Consider the following 20675-nt stretch of genomic DNA (forward strand, 5'->3'; position numbering starts at 1 on the left):
ACACACACAGACACACACCCTGTCTGCAGGGTGCTGATAAGGACCTAATGAAGACGGGACACGTGCAGATTACTGTGGCCACCGCGTCTTTTCGGCCTTCGACTAATTTGTCTTTGTCTATTTTGTTGCTGACATTTTTTGTGGTTGTTTGTTTATCGCAAACTATTTTTAGTCACTAACTTTCCTTCGTAGGCGCTTTTTGCATTGTTACTGTTTGTTTTTTTTACGATGCATTTCAACGTATATGTTTTATTTTAATGTCATAAGTTTCTCTAGAGCATCCTCCTCCTCCTCGGGGAAACCTGTGGTGTTTAGCAAGTTGTGCCTTAAGTGGCACGTGACGACCTGTTGCTCAAGACTGGAGGGGAGGGGGGGGGGGGGGGGGGGGGTTATAGAAATACTGATGTCAGCAGATGAAGCTTCTCCTCTAAGGTTTTATTCCTGTGGTCACTACAGCTCTTTAGCTCTTTTCAGAGTCTTGTGTCTTTTCCGTGTTGTTTTAGTCATCAGACAGTTTTTAAAAGTTGTGCTGCTGCGGGGGAGTAACCGAAGCTGAAGGAAGAGCTGAAGTAGTTTTTTTTTTTAAATTATTAAATTTTTCCATTTTAAATGTCGTTCCATCGCAAATCTGCAGTGAGAAAGATCAACTCCCAGTCAACGATGGTTGGTTCATCGATTCTACACACAAGAAGGGTTTAGACCTTTGTCAGAGTAGCCCTGATGATGTCATAGTGATGTCATTAGAAAGTTTCATAAATTCATATGATGGTGAACACGTGCTTACTATGTGCAGCCTACTGATGTCACCTCACAGGACTTCTGGGTCTTGAAGTGGTCACATGTCCTGTTTCTGTCTGTGGGGGGATTTGTTTTTATTTGACCGTCACTCCAAAGTGGGTCAAACTGATGTTGACCTTATTTTGTTGGGTCAGTGATCAATAACTCCGTTAACACTCCTACACACTGAATACACACTGTAACACAACCCTGGACCCGAAACGCAGAGTGACATGAAGAAGCCAGCGACTCTTAGTAAAGATGGACGACGCGTCTCTTCCTCCTCCATGTCCCACCTGCTCACATGGAGGAGGGAGGGTTCACGACCAGTACTGCAGTCAGCCACCAGGGGGGGTTTATCAATGCTGTTTGGCTTCACTTTGGGCTCATGTCCGCCATCTTTACTCACCGTCTGTGGAAGATAGCTGACCCTCTGGTTATCATGATGTTGTGTTTTCTACATGGGACGATGCAGTTTGTGGTTTTCATGTGTTTGTCAGACACACACACAGATAAACCGTAACTTCTGAATCAACAGGCAGTTGTTAAAGTTACAAGTTTTAAGTTTCACTGTTCCACACTTACATTTTTCTGTCACACGCACATTTCATTGTGTTTCTCTGTGTGTGTGTGTGTGTGTGTCTGGGGTAAATATTCAAATCAGAGAGACGACCAAATGCTTCGGTCCATGGACAGGAAACAGGAAGGAGGAGATTTGTTTGTTTTTGGGGGGGGGGGAATATTTTTCCGATCACGATGAACTGTTGTTTTTTTTGTTTCATCCTTTTTGGTTGTTTTTGTTGCTCGGCTGCAGAAAACCCAGTTAGTGCTGTATTACTAACGTCGAGTCTCCTCCTGCAAACGGACCAAACGTGCACGACTGTGGCTGACGTCATTTCCGTAGAGACACTGTGACCCCCCCCCCCGTGTGGATGCGGGTGGGGGTGTTGCGATGGAGACGGGATGCAGGAGGGGCTCATGTTCATGTTGTAGATCGTTTCTAACACTGCAGCCTTCACACGGAGCCGATGTGGAAACTAACCTCAGTAGGACTGTAGAAAGTTTATTTATTTATTTCTAGGAAACCTCGTTGTTTATTGTTTAGTCCCTCTAATTTGTTTACAGGGCATTTTGTGGAAAGTGCTTTTCAAATAAATCTGGAGGTTTTTTCCATCCGTTTGTTTTTTGGTTATTTTTGTCTCATTTGTTCTTCATCTCTCATTTTAGTTTTCATTTTTATTGAGAACGCAGCAAAAATATTTACATTTTTTATTATTTAACCTCTTTAACGAGGATAAGTCCTGATGAGATAATAAATCTCTTTTTCAAATATTATCTGTTGAGCCAATAACAGAAATATACATAACAGGCTTCTAGCATGACTGGAAATATAACATTAACATAAGAGTGGACGTTCATGTTAGCAACCTAATGACACTTTACTTTTAATGGTGTACATTTTACCATATTCAGCCACAGTGTTAATAAACATAACACTGATTGGCTGCTAATGACCAAGTATGAATATGTTTGTATTTATGTTGAGTTTATTTTTAAGCTTTCAATATTGTTTTTCTTTACGCCTGTAATGAATTTTCAAATCGAAATTATTCTAATCTCCTTATTTTGAAGTGCATCACTGTGATAATCTGCTTTTTGTGCCTAAACATGTGTGCCGAGGAAATTTTTATATTCTATATATATTATATTCTATATTTTGCAGCTTCTACAGCAGCAGGAAGGATTCACGTCAGAATCCTGAGTTTATTAATCCACCAGGATGAAGAGCAGATGAGATGTTGTGCTCTCTTGTGTTTTGTGTTTCTGTGGAACTTCCTCTGCCTCCACATGTTCTGCTCACGTGTAAAGAGAAGTGCTGAAGCTCGGCTGCTGCAGGATCCATCAGAGACGTGCAGGCGGGTTCATAAATTCCTTTATCCAGCTTCTGCTCCAACTTGTCAACTATGACTAAGTAGATGAAAGATTTCCAAACCTCGGACACGCCTCGTGCAGGTGTGGCCAATGTTAAAAAGACTCGTGGCCAAATTTACTCCTGTGCATCTGTTTGACCAGTTTTGTGAGCAGAAGCAGAATTTTCATTTAAACTTCAGACGTGTGTTAAAGGAACTGGGCCGAGTCGAAGTGAACGTGTGACGGAGGCAGAGCAACGTTCAACCTCGATGCTGCTGGAACTTTATCCTTGTTTTCTCCTCTTGATATTTGTATGTTTTTTGCATTTTATCCCAAAGAATTAAAGTGGAAACATAAATAAAACCAAACCTTGTTTCTCTTGATATCTCTTTGGTTCACAAAGACACACTTTACTTTTACACTGAGCTTTTTTTTTAAAAGTAGGATTTCTGTTCTTCTGTTGATGATATGAGAAACCATGTGATTGTGCACTGGCAGTTAACTGCTGTGGAAGATTCAAGCCGCCTCAGAGGTTAACATGACACCCGGCAGGCAAATGTTTATGGAGCCAAAGAAACGAATCCTCTCAAGTATTCAGAGCATCCACAGCAGCCCGGGGTGGAAGTGGCAGACTGGTCCCAGGTCAGTCTCACAGTCTGGTGATGAAGGGTAAAGTAAGAGGACAGTGGAGCTCAAGTTTAAAGTTACTTTCACATGGAGGAGGAACGAGGCCCGATGAACTAAGTTTTATTGGCTGATACAACAAATTACAAATGTGTCTTCAACTCCAGATTATTCCTAACGAGCTTCTGTCTGTAGAATGTTACATGTTCTTATTTAATCCTGCTCAGTTTTTACACATTTAGCATTTTCAACTGTGTCAAACATCACAGCAAACGAGAAGAGAGGTTTCTACGTAATCAGATTAAATAGAAAGTTGATTCAAATATATATAAATTTGCACCGGGCGACAGGAGCTTGTGTGTGAGTCAGTGTTGTGTCGACCGTTAGTTGTCAAACCGTCTGAGTCATTTAAACAAAGTTCATTCAAAGACCGACACCTCCTGCTGGCAAAGATCCTGGGACATGATGGAAAACTCCAGAAAGATAAATGTGCTGATCATGTTGCAGTCAAACGTGAGAAATATCACTTTTAACTTCTTTGATGTTTGCACGTAGCGTCTGTAAACTCCAGTGATGAACTTCAGGACCAGAGCTGCAGAGCAACAAGATACAATCATAAACACAGACCGTCACAACTCTACAGATCCTCTGCAGATGTGTTTCAGTCAGCAACGATCAAAACAGTTAACTACACGACAACGTTACACAAAGTTACTCCGAACCAGTGTTTTAGGAAACTGCATTAGATCGGAGGCCGCTGCACTTCACTGCAACATTTCACACGAGGCCTCGGTCGACCTTGAGGGTCAGAGTCCGTCCCCTCTCAGGGTCGAGCGGCGGCCGAGGCCCAGAGAGGCTCCACACTGCTGGAGGAGGAGAGTCCATGTGGGAAGCACGAGCTGGATTCTCAAATAAATATTTACTGGATCCAGCTGAAGCCTTTACTGGAAGTGAAGTGTGTTTACTGGGAAAGAAGCAACATCTCTAGACTCTATGTCATTATTGAGAGGAGAATCTGTGAGAGGAGAACCTGTGAGAGGAGAACCTGTGAGGGGAGAACCTGTGAGAGGAGAACCTGTGAGAGGAGAATCTGTGAGGGGAGAACCTGTGAGAGGAGAACCTGTGAGAGGAGAATCTGTGAGAGGAGAACCTGTGAGAGGAGAATCTGTGAGAGGAGAACCTGTGAGAGGAGAACCTGTGAGAGGAGAATCTGTGAGAGGAGAACCTGTGAGAGGAGAACCTGTGAGAGGAGAATCTGTGAGAGGAGAACCTGTGAGAGGAGAATCTTTGAGAGGAGAACCTGTGAGAGTAGAATCTGTGAGAGTAGAATCTGTGAGAGGAGAACCTGTGAGAGGAGAACCTGTGAGAGGAGAACCTGTGAGAGGAGAATCTGTGAGAGGAGAATCTGTGAGAGGAGAATCTCTGAGAGGAGAATCTGTGAGAGGAGAACCTATGAGAGGAGAAGCTGTGAGAGGAGAACCTATGAGAGGAGAAGCTGTGAGAGGAGAACCTGTGAGAGGAGAACCTGTTAGAGGAGAACCTGTGAGAGGAGAACATGTGAGAGGAGAATCTGTGAGAGGAGAATCTGTGAGAGGAGAACCTGTGAGAGGAGAATCTGTGAGAGGAGAACATGTGAGAGGAGAACCTGTGAGAGGAGAATCTGTGAGAGGAGAATCTGTGAAATGAGAATCTGTGAGAGGAGAACCTGTGAGAGGAGAATCTGTGAGAGGAGAACCTGTGAGAGGAGAACCTGTGAGAGGAGAATCTGTGAGAGGAGAACCTGTTAGAGGAGAATCTGTGAGAGGAGAACCTGTGAGAGGAGAACCTGTGAGAGGAGAAGCTGTGAGAGGAGAATCTGTGAGAGGAGAATCTGTGAGAGGAGAAGCTGTGAGAGGAGAATCTGTGAGAGGAGAACCTGTGAGAGGAGAACCTGTGAGAGGAGAATCTGTGAGAGGAGAACCTGTGAGAGGAGAAGCTGTGAGAGGAGAATCTGTGAGAGGAGAATCTGTGAGAGGAGAACCTGTGAGAGGAGAACCTGTGAGAGGAGAATCTGTGAGAGGAGAATCTGTGAGAGGAGAATCTTGGAGAGGAGAACCTGTGAGAGGAGAACCTGTGAGAGGAGAATCTTGGAGAGGAGAATCTGTGAGAAGAGAATCTGTGAGAGGAGAACCTGTGAGAGGAGGACCTGTGAGAGGAGAATCTGTGAGAGGAGAACCTGTGAGAGGAGAACCTGTGAGAGGAGAACCTGTGAGAGTAGAATCTGTGAGAGGAGAACCTGTGAGAGGAGAATCTGTGAGAGGAGAATCTTGGAGAGGAGAACCTGTGAGAGGAGAACCTGTGAGAGGAGAATCTGTGAGAGGAGAATCTGTGAGAGGAGAACCTGTGAGAAGAGAATCTGTGAGAGGAGAATCTTGGAGAGGAGAACCTGTGAGAGGAGAACCTGTGAGAGGAGAATCTGTGAGAGGAGAACCTGTGAGAAGAGAATCTGTGAGAGGAGAATCTTGGAGAGGAGAACCTGAGAACCTGAATCTTGGAGAGGAGAACCTGTGAGAGGAGAACCTGTGAGAGGAGAATCTGTGAGAGGAGAACCTGTGAGAGGAGAACGTGTGAGAGGAGAATCTCTGAGAGGAGAAGCTGTGAGAGGAGAATCTGTGAGAGGAGAACCTGTGAGAGGAGAACCTGTGAGAGGAGAACCTGTGAGAGGAGAACCTGTGAGAGGAGAACCTGTTGGTATATCCAGGAAGTCTCTAATCCAGGCTCCCTTCTCGTGGTTGGTCACCTTCACTTGGACGAACTGCTCAAGCTGCAAATATCAGGCTCTTCTTTCTCATGGTCCTGGAGACATTGCAGTACATCAGGGCTTTCTTCACAGAGACTCTCCATATTTCATAGTTTTAAAATATCTTGAACAAGTACAACATAAATCATTATATATGAAAACAACCCTAAATTTGGATTCCAGATGTCAGGGGCCAGAACCAAGAGAAACAACCTTTATTTAAAACTGATTCCAAACATTGTTCAGAATCCAAAGAGGAAAGAGGAAGTGGAAACTTTGGCCGTTGCTGCTTTGATGGATTTTGAGCTTTTTTCGAAAACAGAATAGTTTCAGTTCCTTGTGAGAATCATTCAAACTAACTATAAAGTGTAAAGTAGAGTTAGAAGCTGTGTTTATGAATCATCTGTCCAATAACACAGCATGTTCACGTTCTCCAGCGGCTCTCTCTGTGTTCTCTGTAACTGACCCAGATGTTTGTTCTTCAGATGTGATTTCTGACGCCTCCTCCTCTTCACTGTGTGTTCTGGCTCTTTCCCATGCTCCTCTGCTGCTGCTGATAACGTCTGTGTGAGCGGAAACCAGCGAGAACAAAGAGTCTGTATGCACACGGCAGGGAGCACTGACAGGTGTGAGGTCTGATTCCCACTTCCCTGTATCAACACACACGCACACAGACACACACACCCGCACACACACACACACACACTGAAACATCCACAAGTAGCGACGTGCGTACACACAAACACTGGCATCAAACAGTCACAGTTTACTGGTCTTTTTCTATTGTCTGTGAAGTTTAAAGAAAGACTGAGGAAGACACATACACACACACACACGCACACACACACACACACACACACACACACACTCCCTTTCCTCCCAACATCCAGAAACAAATCCGAAACGTCCTGGATACGAACGCCGCCATCTTGCTCGGGTAAGACGTTATTTGGAGTCCGAGTCTGAACAGTAGCGATGGGGGGGGGGGGGGGGTGGGGACACACCAATCGAGTGTCAATCTCAGCTGTCAATCACCCCATGTTTATAGCATCAAATAACAAATCAAACATCACAAACATCAGTGTGATAAGAACAAACCTAAAATGACAGAAACCATCTGTAGGAAAAAGATTATTCGACTTTTCAGTTCATGTCCATGTCCCATCTGCCAACACGGAGGAGGCGGGGTTTATGACACTACTGCAGGCAGCCACCAGGGGGGGGCTATCAAAATGCTTTGGCTTCATTTTCGGGAGCTGTTACGTCGTCCATCTTTATTTACAGCCTGTGATTGTCCCCCAGCTGGTTGCTTTCAGTAAAAGTGAGTTTAAATAAATGTGAGTATGAGGATTATCAGCTTAGTTTCTAAACAGCAGATGATGTTAAACAGTTTTGTGTTAATTTTACCTCCAGCGACAGCGACTGTTTAAAAAACCTTCACTGTCTCAGCCTGTTTGATTTCCCTTCGGTTCCGGTTCTCGTCTTTTATTCTCCTCCTGCGGCCTCAGTCACGATCTCACGTTAACGGGAACCGGCCCGGACCTGATGAGGACATCATGGACGTCTCAGGGCTGAGTCACAGGTGGAGAGCTGCCGCCTGCTTGTGTGTCTTCATCAGAGGAAACAACATTCGATCGTGACGTCTGTTCCCTTCGTCTCAATCACATTAACTCTGGAAAGTACCCGTGTTCCCAGGGACGCTTCAATTACCTCGGATCAATCAGATCAAGTCTTATCAGGTCCAGTCGTGTCAAAGTATAGGACACGTCCAGAATTTCCACTTAACTGAAATGAAATGTAGTAAATCCACATCGGGACAGGTTTCAATAAATATATAAATTAATAAAATAACATCAAGAAAAGTTCAATGAAATCAAAAGGAACCCAAACAGACTCAAAGCTCATTTAAATCAGATCAAATTGACTCTGTTTCTGTCAATATAACAATTATTTCTCTTTAATCTCATCAACACATCGTGGTTATTAGTGTTTGGACTTTGAAGAGAAGTTTGGAGCAGGTGGCTGCTTCCGTGCAGACTGGAACATCTGATGACTGATATGAATCTTTACTCTTAGACATTGAGACACTTGTTCTTTTCAAGTTCACATTATAAATATTAGAACAATGTGAATGAGTCGTTGATTAAATGCCTGATGTGACTTTTAGCAGCACAAGAGGAAGTGTGTGTCGAAAAGTGTGACGGCCGTGCAGTGTCCCCTGAGGAGGAGAGGAAGAGAATGTGGTGTGTTGACCTTTCACTCACAACAATCGCTCTCTGCATCTTTTACTAAATGAAGACACACACAGACACACACACACACACACACACACACACAAGGACCCGCACACGATAAATCATATGATGCCTGTAAATGAAAGAAAAAATGCACTCACATTGTAGAACCCACATGAAAAAATGTGTACGTACACACACTAACACACACACACACACACTCACACACACATTGGAGCACACACCTTGGGGCACCATGCAACAAAGGTTAGCAGTCAGGAGTGAGTGGTGGGCAGAGCAGTCATGTGCTGTGTGTGTGTTGTACATATTTGTATGAGCTTGTGTGTGTGTGTGTGTGTGTCTGTGTGTGTAAAGATGCTGGGAAGGAAAATGAGAATCACAATACGCTGACAGATGTCTGGAAACAGCCTTGATGAATTTGCGTGTCGTATATTTTTAATGGCTGTGAACAGATATGAATTAATAACAAGTGATGGAGACGAGAGACAAGGATTTTAATTTTAACCTCAGAGTGTTGCTCCTGTCACCGGAGAAACACATTGTTGAGACCGGTATTGTTACAGCAACACACATATCAACCATGTCCATCATAGTTGGATAGTGTAATGTGCACCCCCCCCCCCCCCCCAACACCACTCTACCCACAATGCACCAATGATGACTCAATATCCAGGCCTCAGTGTGGTTTCATATTTTTATTTATTTCAGTGTCAAACACTAAATCACATCTTAGCCTCAGATTAGAAAACACCTGGAGGAGGTTTGTGTTATTGTTATAATATAAATCTGCTGACTCAGCCTCTTTCAATCAAATCTTAAAACTACATATTTTCTAAACTCCCTGATTTGACCTCGTTCCTCGTTTTCTGTGAAACGGATTAAATTCTGTCTCACATTTAGTGTTTTTATTCTTTTATGACTTTCTAGTCGTTTTTCTTTTTAATTGTGAGGCACTTTGATACTTTATTTTAAGAAGAACTCCATGAATAATCAAATATCATTATTATATCATTACCGTGGTTCAAGTTCTCTGTCAAGGGTTTGAACGACTGGTTTCATGGAAACACACAACTGCCCCCTACTGTCTGTCTGAAAGAGCTGAACTACAACGTTGTGTGTGCGTGTGTGTGTGTGTGTGTGTGTGTGTGTGTGTGTGAGTGTGTGTTTAGGTGCTGTTGTTGTTAAAGTCGAATGCCGTATTAAGGTGTCAAGACACTCTTCTGCTTATTGGAACTTTTCGGTTTCTCTCTGTGACATTCCACACACACTGAAGATAAATTAACTTGTGTGTTCAAACAGGTTCAACACAACGCTCCTGTGACGCGCACGAGGACATGAAGCGTGTGAATACACACAAAACCACCTCATCACAATCAGCATCAGCTTCATTAGACACTCCCTGCCATATTCATATATAGTTAGATTTCTGTTTTACACTATTAACTTTTGTGTGTTTTATATTTACACACTTTGCTGTTGTGTAACTGATTTAGTGGCTTTTCAGTTCCCTTATGGATTTGATAATGAAACATCACAAGTTTAACTCCAAAAAACAATAAATCAACTTTTTATTCGTCATATTTCAGAAGCACAGTATCTAAACTTTTGTTGTAAGAAAAACGGTTCAGGATAGATTTTAGACTATAGAGTTTGCAATATTTAATGAAGTTGAGACCTGGAATTAAACTATTATTATTATTATTTAACAAAAATATGAATAGCTAAGTTATTTCTCCTTCTAATAACATAATGAAATGACTTCAATGTTCTGTATTGTTCCTCTTTGTTTGTTTATTTTCACACTTGTTTCCTGTGAGTGGTTCGGCCTGATGAACACGTTGTGCTCATATACGTATGAATCTGATCTGGATCTGTTAAGTCTGTATCTTTGGTGTTGTGTTAGTTTTTGTGTACTTGTTTTGGATCCTGTAGAGGTGCTGAGGGTCTTCCACAGCCCTAGAGGGCGCTGCTGCACCTCCACACCGCTCATCACTCTGACTTTGTTGCCGGAAGTGAATCCCAGGCCCCAGAGGGAAGGAGGTCGGCGTGTGTTGATCTGTTTCCACGTGTCGGTGGATTCATTCAGATTAAATCCAGCGGGTTTTAACAGATTAACGTGAATCCAATCCAAACAGCAGCGATGGGTAAAAAAGGGAAGAAAGAGAAGAAGGTGAAGGGAGCAGAGAAGACCGCGGCCAAGATGGAGAAGAAGGTTTCAAAGAGAAGCAAACGAGAGGAGGTAACTGGATTTTAACTAACTAACCAACTAGCCAATTAACCAATTAACTAACTAACTAACTGGCTCACTAACTAACTGACCAACTAATTAACTAATTAGCTGGCTGACTGACTAACTGTGGATTTAAATGAAGGTGTACTCAATGACTCTAGATTTAAACTAACCTATAATAACTGTAGATTTACACTAACCCTAACCCTACACATAACTAACTAATAATACATAACTAAACTAAATCATGTCCGTTAATATGATGTGAAAAATATCTTATTATTCATCTTATTACTAAACTCTTGCGTGTTGATTATAAATCTTTTATCATCTGAACTTTGTTTTAGTTGCATTAGTTGTTAAATCTGGAGGTTTAACATTATTCATTTTAAAATCCTGTGAATTGCCTCTTAGCAGTTTGACAGGTGCCCTAAAGTTTGACTGTTCTGTTTATTATGTGGTTTACTACAACTACATTAAAATTAAATCGACATTAAATTCTAAATAATTTAATTTAGTGTAAAATAAAACAAAACGCAATTTCACCACAACATAAACGACTCTTCTGAAAGAGAATAACAGACTTTTCCTTCCTTCCTTCCTTCCTTCATTCCTTCCTCCCCTCCCTCCTCCCTTCCTCCCTCCTTCTCTAGGAGGATCTGGAGGCTCTTATTGCTGAGTTCCAGACTCTGGATGGAAAGAAGACTCAGGTTGTGGAGACGACGTGTCCTCCTCCGTCCCCGAGGTGAACCCCCCCCCCCCGCCCGTTGTTCAACCTACAACCCGCCTGCTGTGGAATAAAAGCGTTTCTTAATCTCTGACGTCTCTTCCTGCTTTTCAGATTGAGTGCGTCTCTCTCTCCTCATCCGGAGAAAGATGAACTCATCCTGTTCGGAGGAGAATTCTTCAACGGAAAGAAGGTAGAGAAATACTCTGAAGCTGTTTACAGACACAAACATATTTGTATTCTTCTCGTTCTGTGGTCCTTACGTGTTGGAGACGTCATCAACGTGGTCACTCAGACATTTAACTCAGGGTCTGACAGGAAAGTTTCTGGAAAATGTCCAATGCAACGGACTTAGACCTTTCTGGAAAGTTTCAGGAAATCATTTAGACTTCAGTTCATGTCTGAAAGCAGCTTTAAACACGTTCCTCTGCCTGAGCGAGTTAGAAAATAGTTAGACAAGAAAAAAACAATAACCTGAGTGTGTGTCCTACACACCAGTCTTACAATCACCAGCCCTGTACAAGCTGAATCTGAGTCTGAGCCCATTAGCCTGAATCATGTTTTCCTCTTCTTCCAGTTTTGACAGTTGTTAACTTTGTTTGCAGACGTTTCTGTACAACGACCTGTTTTTCTACAACATCAAGAAGAACACGTGGGTGAAGTCCGACATCCCCAACCCTCCTCCACCACGCTGCTCTCACCAGGTAACTCCTCCACGTGGATCCTCTCCTGTCTCCTGATGCTCGCCCCGATCACACCGACCATCTCAGAGGTTCCTCACTCAGATTTATAACCAGCTTGAAAACAGTCGGACGTTTTCCACGAAGAGAGAGAAGTGGATTTACAGAAGCATGTGTCACTCCTGTTGGAAGTTTGAATGCAATTGATGGTGTAATTCTTCTTTTCAACCACAAGGGGGCAGAATGCCACAGCACAGGTTGGGGTGGGGGACTGAGTCTTATCACCAATGTCATCATGGCTGATGGCCAGTTGCAAGGAAACAAATTAAGTCAAAGAACAACAGATCTTTATCTCACTCTGTTTATGCTCTCCTCTTCCTCCTCTTCCTCCCCTCCCTCCCCTCGCCCTCCCTCTCCCCCAGGCAGTGGTAGTTCCCCAGGGTGGGGGCCAGCTCTGGGTGTTCGGGGGGGAGTTTGGTTCTCCCAATGGGGAACAGTTCTACCACTACAAGGACCTGTGGGTGCTGCATCTGGCGACACACACCTGGGAGAACATCAAGTATGTGTCCTAAACGCAGACGTAGTAACAAACAGTGGAGTTAAGGGTCAACGTTTGTGTTTATAACTCATTTTTAAACTTACATCAGTGTTTTAAAATGAGCTTTGTGTTTTCCAGGGCGACCGGCGGTCCGTCGGGTCGCAGCGGACACCGGATGGTCCTCAGCAAGAAGCAGCTGCTGGTGTTTGGAGGTTTCCATGAGAGCACCAGGTAAAGTGTCAGATCAGGAGGATGAAACAGGAATATTCAGAACTGATTTACAGATATAAAGATATTCTGGTGTTTAGGTTTCATGAGATGTTGTTTTTGTTTGACTTCCTGTAGCAGCTCATTGAGTCTTTTCTTGTCTTGGCTCAGTCTCAAACCGTTTCTCTCCCGATCCCTCCCCCCCCCCTCCCCCTCCTCAGGGATTTTATCTATTACAACGACGTCTACTCGTTCTCCCTGGAAACCTTTTCCTGGTCACGCCTCTCTCCGTCAGGCTCCGCCCCCGCTCCACGCTCGGCCTGTCAGATGAGTTCCACGCCCGACGGCACGGGCGTCATCATCTACGGCGGATACTCCAAAGTTGTGAGTGTGGGATCTGATGCTTTAGTTGCATGTGCGTCTCCTCCATATTGATCATAGTGACTTTTGTTCTGTGATAATGTGATTTACTGTATTTAAATAATGTTCCTTTAGAGAGTCAAGAAGGATGTGGAGAAGGGAACCATCCACTCGGACATGTTCCTCCTGAAGCGAGAGGGTAAAGATGGTCAAGGTACAGAACACTTCCCTGTCAGAAACAGTTTGAGATGATACGACCACAGGAATCTTCTTTTTGTGACTCGTCTTGTTTCTCCGTCCTCCAGAGAAGTGGTCCTGGTCCAGGGTGAGTCCCTCAGGGAACAAGCCTCATCCTCGCTCTGGCTTCTCTCCGGCGATGGGCCCGGCGGGGCGGGCGGTGCTGTTCGGTGGGGTGTGTGATGAGGAAGAGGAGGAGACACTGGAGGGTGACTTCTACAACGACCTGCACCTGTATGACACGGTGAAGAACCGCTGGTTCCCCGGCGTGCTCCGGGTAAGCTCCACCGCCACCGTTCACCTGCTGCGTGAATGAATGAATGAAGGTTTGTGTGGAAGAGAAGTTCATATAACACCGGCACCAACTTCAGGATCTTCCCGTCATCGGGGGGGGAGCACATGGATGGATCAATCCTAATTTAATCGTAGTAGAACTCGACTGATTTCACATTTGTGTCCTTTCAGGGAAACAAGACGGAGAAGAAGAAACGACGCAGGGGGAAGAAGGAAGGAGCAGAGGGGGAGGGAGGAGAGATGGAGGGGGAGGGTGGGGAGGAGGCGGCGCCACAAGGACCCACTGAGGTCATCAAGGAGATCGTCACCGAGGACGGCACCGTGATGACCATCAAGGAAGTGATCCCTGGAGCTCAGGTGGAAGAGGAAGAGGAGGAGGAGGAAGAGGAAGAGGATGAAGGTTAGATTACACAACCACACACATCGAGAAAGTCTGGACAATCCCTCGTTCTTGTCCTTTTGATATTTGAATTCTCATTGATTTCAGACTCAGGTGTAAGTTTGTCTCCTCCTCTGCTCCAGCCTCCGTCAGCCTGGTGGAGCCCTGCCCGAGGTCCAGCGCCATGGCCACGGTGCGGCAGGGAAAGCTCTTCCTGTTCGGAGGGATGTTTGAGGTCGGCGACCGCCAGTTCACCCTGAACGACTTCTACAGCCTGGACCTCAACAAGATGGACCAGTGGGACACTCTGGTTGAGATGGATCCCAGTGAGTCAGCCGCTCGAAAAACACAGTAAACAAAGAGGAGCTGAGATTTAATCACAGGCTCCTCACCAGGCGCCCTGAAGCTCCTGACGCAGGAGAGGAGGTGGTGATGAGACGGGAGAGACGCATGTGAGGTTTCATCTGGATTTATGATCCTTTGTCCACAGAGACACAGGAGTGGCTGGAAGAGTCTGAGTCAGAGGACGATGATGAGGAGGAGGAGGAGGAAGAGGAGGAGAAGGAGAAGCTGAAAGGAGCAGAAGGAGCAGAAGGGAAGGAAGACGAGGTTGAGTCTGAAGGGGAAAGTGACGATGAGGAAGGTAATGATCTTCAATCTGTATCTTTGTCACTTCACCTTTTCACGTGATTTTAAAATGAGCAACAAGTGACCAGCTGAGTCTGCTGCTGCTTTTTAAAGTCTAATAAGATCTGTGTCTGTTTCCAGATGAAGACGAGCACCCGGCCGTGCAGGAGGGGGAGACAGTGACTGATTATCAGATCCGTACAGAGACGTACTGGACGGGACTGGCCCGGACTAAAATGGGCCCGGACATCAAAGACAAAAAGGTCGCAAAGGTCGGCCTCGCCATGGCTAAAGTCTTCCATGAAGACCAGTAGTGGAAAAAACACCAAATGTTCTGTGTGTGTGTGTGTGTGTGTGTGTGTGTGTGTGTGTGTGTGTGTGTGTGTGTGTGTGTGTGTGTGTGTGTGTGTGTGTGTGTGTGTGTGTGTGTGTGTGTGTGTGTGTGTGTGTGTGTGTGATGTTACTGCAAAACGATTCGGTAATACAAGTGAGATTTCAAAACAAAAACATTTAACCATCTTCCTACTGTTTGACATTTATAGGTTATTTTTTTTTTTTTTCGGGTTTATAAGAATATTTTATTATTGTTTTTTTTTTCAAGATCAACATCAGTTTTCATTTAAATGAAATTAAAACTAAACTGAAATAACACTTTTTAATGCTGCTGCTGTCACTTTGAAACCACAGTGCTGAAGCTAACAGAGAGTTGTTAGTTACAGATAGAAGAAGTAAGAGGAAATAGCTTTAGTAATTTTTTTATTTCTTATGGTCGTTCTTTTATTACATGTTTTAATTTTTCTTTTTCTTGGTATTGGAAGTATTTTTGTGCACTTGGTTTAAACTCGTTTAGCTTCTTGGTTCTCGTCTCCTTTGAGGAGTTTCTTTTTCACTGAACAACAAACTGTAACGTTCAGAAAAGCAGCGTTAGAAAGTTAAGACAAATCTAAAAGGACCACATGTCTGTGTATTTGTAAATGGGACTGTCTCCATCTGGTGGACATGTTGGTCAACGCAGTCAGTCACAGGTGGAGAGAGGTCATGTGACGGCTCAGATTGACGACTGCTCCTGAGAGACAGCGAAACTAAAATGTACGTTTCAATAGAAATGAAACTAGAATGACACTTGGGGAGCCCAACACTCCATTCATAATTCAGATTCCTTATTGAGATCAACACTAAATTAGAAATACAAACAGACATCAGTCTACGTGAGCTTCTCAATCAAGACTATGAATTATTCTCGTGGGAAATTGGAGAAAATAAAGTGAAGTGGGAAGTCGACCTTCTTGGCCCTCGTCTCATCCTTCAAAACAAATCATGTGGAAAACTCATCTGGTAGTTTTTGTATAAATCTGCGATAATAACCAAAACCAATAAACCTGTCGTCACTGTTTGTTTTACCATAGTTTTTACTTTACTGTTCCAAAGCCACACCCCACAGATTTATGTTTGAAAAGTAAAACTATGTGTTACAGCTCAAATAAAAACATAATTCATCTTCCTTTCTTCTCCTCTTTTTTCTTTACACTCGTGTTTTCCCAACACCTCGTCATACTGGGTTCTTCCTCCCTTCCAGTACCAAGATCTGTAGATGTGATGGGGACGATGGTGTGCCCCCTGCAGATCTGTAGAGGCAACACATTTCCTTTGTCTGAGTTTCACTCGTCTACAGCGTGTGAGACGGAGACTGGGAACAGAGAGAAGGTGGTGGGGCAGAGGATGGAGAGCAGGGGCAGAAAGAAGAGATGACACGACGCTGTGGGAACAGTGGGGAAGTAAAAGGGAGAGGAAGAGGATGGAGGGAGGGATACAGGGGAGGAAGAGGAGGGGGAGTGAGTGCACGATAAGTCAGGGAAGACATCAGTCACTGTGAGCAGCAGCCTATCCCTCAGTGACCTATTTTATCCTCCATCAGCATGCTGAACGCGGGATGAGAAGAGGCTGATGAATAATAGAGGAGAAGGAGAGATGGATGAGAATGAGGCTGCCTTCCTCTCCTTCTTCTTCCCCTCCTTTTTCCCGTGCCCCCCCCCCCCCCCGCCCTTTCTTTCTTCGTCTTTTCCTTTTTTTTTTTTATTTCAACTCCGGGACCAAAAAAAGACTTGATAAATAACTAAAGAGAAGAGGATTTTTTTTTGGGTGCTGTGCTGACGTGAGGGGGGGGCAGCGTGGAGTCGTCACAGACGCGTCAGTGACTGTGTCAGTGACACACAACTTGTCATACACGACCACATCAGGCTTTTTATTGTCTTTGTGTACGAGATGATTCAAGAACAGATTGTCAATAAAGTCTTTGTGTCGTGAGAGGACTGACTCACGACTCGACAGGAAACACTCAGTCTCTCATGTCTTCCTTAGTGTCCGTTCTTCTCATCGTGCTTCTTGCTCACCTCGTGTCGGATGCTCTGATTGACAGGTCAGGCCTCATGTCTTCATCTGACCAGTTTGTCTTGGGGCCTTGTTTGGTTTGGACCTAGGGTCAGAAACAAAGCATCAGGTCTGAGATGTTCCTCGACTTCTATTTGCCAAACTGACAACACGTCTGTCTACTAACGAATCAGAGTCAAGTATAGGTAGACCCCGCCCACGCAGGTGATGAGACAAAATGTTTTAGTTAAAATATGAAACCGACAGTGGACAGATAAAGTTAAACAAACGGGCCAAACACATGAAGGTCGGACTTTTAGGTGTGAACCATTAAATCCTACTGGTCCAGACTTTCTTCCCGACCTTTCTCTTCCTTCAGGTGTTTGAGGAAGTTTCTGTTTTTTATCGTCCTCTGAACTTTGAGTGTTCCTGTCCAGTTGTTTCAGTAAAGAACCCGATATGAGGAACGTTTAGTCGGAATTAGAACTTGATGAATAAAGTCTGATGTCTATGAGCGTGTTCAAAAATCTGGATGTAGTGAATTAAAGGGTTTCAGGAGGAGCCAGCTGGGAGTCGTCCTCCACCTGCGTTCTGCTCGTCACTGTATAATAACGTCTCTAACGACCCAGTGATCATTACCCGTGACTCTCTTCTCTCTAATTGATTCCTTCCACTTTGTGTCGTGGGTTCGTACGCGAGCACACGGAGGTTTTTCTAATGTCTTTAATTCCTAATCCCTCTGTTGTGGTCAGGACATCACTCGCCACACTGCACCTCCCCCCCCCCTTCCTGCCCTGTACCTGCTCACCCTCTCTCCATCGCCCTCCTCCACTCTCCTCCCCCTTCCTCTCTCTCTCTCTCTATACTACCAGTGTGTTTAGAGGCCTAAGCCTTAATCCCCGGCCTCGCACTGATTTTATTACTGTAATCTGGGCTGGAATTGGCTTAGCTCTCTCAGACAGCGGCGAACAGGAGGACAAGGAGGACAAGAGCAACAGGACGAATGATCAGAGGACGGACGACCACACCTGTAGTTTCCGGTTCGCCTTAAATGTTTAACCGTCCGCTAATGGATCCACATTGACTAATTATTAAATGAATTAGTTGTTTGATTCTGTAAAAACAAGGGGAAGAATGATGATTTACAGAGTGCGTGTTTAGACCTGGACTCAAATCACATTAAAAGCAGAAGTTCATGATCTTTTATATCTGAGATCTGGCTTCATGGAAATCAGTGAGTCTGATCACTGATCTGCTGAGATCTCCTCTTTCTGCAGGTGCTTCCTGTGAATAGTTTTCAAACCAGGAGTCCAGTCAAATAATAATAATAATAAAACGAGATATGAGAAGTGTGTTAAAGCAACTTTGATTTAAAAATAAACTCTCAAACACTTTGAGTAGTAGTATCTACCTGATTAGCTGCAGTTCACGTTTTCCAGTCCTATGTGAATGTTTAGATGTAGTCTCTCTATGTGGCCAGGAAAAAATATGAGTTATTATTTCACAACTGTCCATTTGTTTGTTTGTTTATCAGCAGGATCACAAAAAAAACTTCACAGATTTCCATAAAAACCTGTTTGAACGATGGAACATGGGCCAAGAAAGAATTAATAAAATGTTGGCGCTTTCTTTAACATCACAAGATTTTATGTTTTTTTGTGACATTTTCATTAATTTCACAGACAATAATTCATGATGAAATCTTGATGAATAAAAACAGGCATACTTAGGAGACGTCTATGACTCTGTTGAATTAGCTGCAGCTCGACTGGATCTCACTGTTGTGCCTCCACCGAGTGACATTCTGCTCTATTTGTTGGCTGGTTTGTTTGTTTGTGAGTCAGCAGGATGACGCAAAACCCTCTGAATGACACCGTTCGGTAACAAACACAAACCTGATGTGCAGCTGAGGCAAAGTGGATTCAGCTGGGAATCAACACTTTTATCCTTTTTACAGCTGTGATGTGGATTTGAGGCAGAATTTAAAATGACTGCTGGGATCTAATGAGTGCAGCGAAAAGAGATTGTTTTTGTTTTAATTGCACTTTAGATGTTTAAGAATATAGGAACAAGAAGGATAGATGTTAGCAGGTGTTAGGGACCTAACTTCCGTTGTGCACTTTAACATCATCAAGTGTTTTGTCCTCATGATCAACGCCACAGGCCGGACTTCAGGGTCCACTGAGGCTAAAGGTGAATCTGACTGGCTGCTGGCTTGTGTGGCAGCCCCATGAAAACCACGAGGCCGCTCAGTAGATCAGACGTCATCACCTCGATGTACGTTTTTAAACTAAACCCTGTCCCCTGACAGAACACAGGACACGATGGAGAATATCCCTCGTTGATGTGAGCGGATGTTGGGGACATGTCTTCAGCTCTGCACCTTCGTCATCGTGTGTTTCGGCCTTTTGATCTCAAGGCCCAGTTGGGATCTTTCCTCCTGATCCGGAGCCATTGGCTGACAACTGACCCTGTGCACCCCCACTCAGGTCGTGTCTCAGGTCACGAGACGGAGGCCGGACGCAGGGAGACGGACACGAGCTGAGTAAATGAAGCTACAGGTGAGGGAGGAGGAGGAGGAGAGGAGCTGGTCTGGCTGTGGAGTGTGTGTCCCTTTAAGAGCTGGAGCGTGCTATTGAGCAGGAGGAGGAGGGGTGGGTAGGGGGGGGTGGTTGGCTGCATTGGAACAGTCCTCTCTAATGAGCAGATTTTCTGTGGGAGAGAGGGAGGGAGGGAGAGAGAGAGAGAGAGAGAGAGAGAGAGAGAGGGAGATAGATAGAGCCATCCAGCCATAGGAGGAGAAGAGCTTGTGAGGCAGCAGGCTGTGCGTCAGCCGGCGCTCCGTAGGGAAACATGGAGACGAGCAGGAGATGCTGAGGAGGACAGAGCTGCACCACAACAGCATCTCATTCATGGATGTTATTTCATCAGGCAGCAAACCTGAAGGCAACCCACGCAGAGGATAAACCACTTATGGACGCAGTGGATTAAAGACCTACAGACAGACTGAGAGAGAAGGGGGGGGGGGGGGTGGGATAGAAGAAGGAGAATTAATCAAGCCACTTGTTTATTTTCCTTGGGTGTGTGTGTGTGTGTGCGCATTTGCTGTCAGGAAAAGTGTGCATGTGTGTGTGCATGCATACAGTGTGCGTGTGTTTGTGTGTGTGTGTGCAGAAGGCAGGAGACTGCATTGCTGCTCTCCAGCACCACAGGACCAACACAAAGCAGATTACCTTATGTTTTCCCCCATTTGTCTGCCTCTCCCTCTTCCTGTGCATGTGTGCGACCAGGCCAAGTGTGTGTCTGAGTGTGTGCGTGCGTGACACAATAAGAAGAGGATGCTGGAGCCTGAAGTGAGACACACGTTCCGACTTTGAATGATTTTCTGCTCAGGAGCGAACCCAAAGAAAAAACATTTTCTACAGAGGGAGAGTTTCTCTTTTTCCTCATCGAGCTGAAATGTCCCAGCTCCAGTCGGGCTCTCGCTGCTGATCAGGGTGGCTCCTATGCTGGAGGAAGCCTGGAGGTTTGAAGGGCTGCCCCCGGGGACACTTCTTGGCTCGACACCCCAGAGAGGTGGAGGCATCGTCAGGTAGGAGGCGGCCGAGCGAGTGGGCCTGAGCCGGAGAGCAGGAGAAGAAGAGGAGGAGGAGGAGGGAGAGTTCTTGCGTTTGTGTCGGTGG

The 20675-nt window shown here is 44.8% G+C and overlaps 1 protein-coding gene across 1 annotated transcript; it reads left to right on the forward strand.

The window, feature by feature from the left end:
• The first annotated feature begins 10357 nt into the window (after positions 1 to 10357).
• On the forward strand, positions 10358 to 15486 carry klhdc4 (kelch domain containing 4). The gene is made up of 13 exons (XM_053426817.1): positions 10358 to 10585; positions 11230 to 11321; positions 11418 to 11496; positions 11909 to 12007; positions 12406 to 12542; positions 12660 to 12752; positions 12950 to 13112; positions 13224 to 13302; positions 13394 to 13602; positions 13791 to 14019; positions 14142 to 14324; positions 14489 to 14641; positions 14767 to 15486. Exons 1-13 carry the CDS (start codon positions 10487 to 10489, stop codon positions 14937 to 14939), a joined length of 1788 nt encoding a protein of 595 aa, XP_053282792.1. The 5' UTR covers positions 10358 to 10486; the 3' UTR covers positions 14940 to 15486.
• The last annotated feature ends 5189 nt before the right edge of the window (positions 15487 to 20675 follow it).

This window comes from Pleuronectes platessa, chromosome 7, assembly GCF_947347685.1.
Source record: "Pleuronectes platessa chromosome 7, fPlePla1.1, whole genome shotgun sequence".
NCBI classification, from domain to species: domain Eukaryota; kingdom Metazoa; phylum Chordata; class Actinopteri; order Pleuronectiformes; family Pleuronectidae; genus Pleuronectes; species Pleuronectes platessa.

What these genes read in the sequence shown, in the direction of transcription:
- klhdc4 (XM_053426817.1), top strand. Translation starts at nt 10,487, where the DNA reads ATGGGTAAAAAAGGGAAGAAAGAGAAGAAGGTGAAGGGAGCAGAGAAG. An exon ending in AGAGAAGCAAACGAGAGGAG is followed by an intron (nt 10,586 to 11,229) that starts GTAACTGGATTT and finishes CTCCTTCTCTAG; the next exon opens with GAGGATCTGGAGGCTCTTAT. An exon ending in AATTCTTCAACGGAAAGAAG is followed by an intron (nt 11,497 to 11,908) that starts GTAGAGAAATAC and finishes CTTTGTTTGCAG; the next exon opens with ACGTTTCTGTACAACGACCT.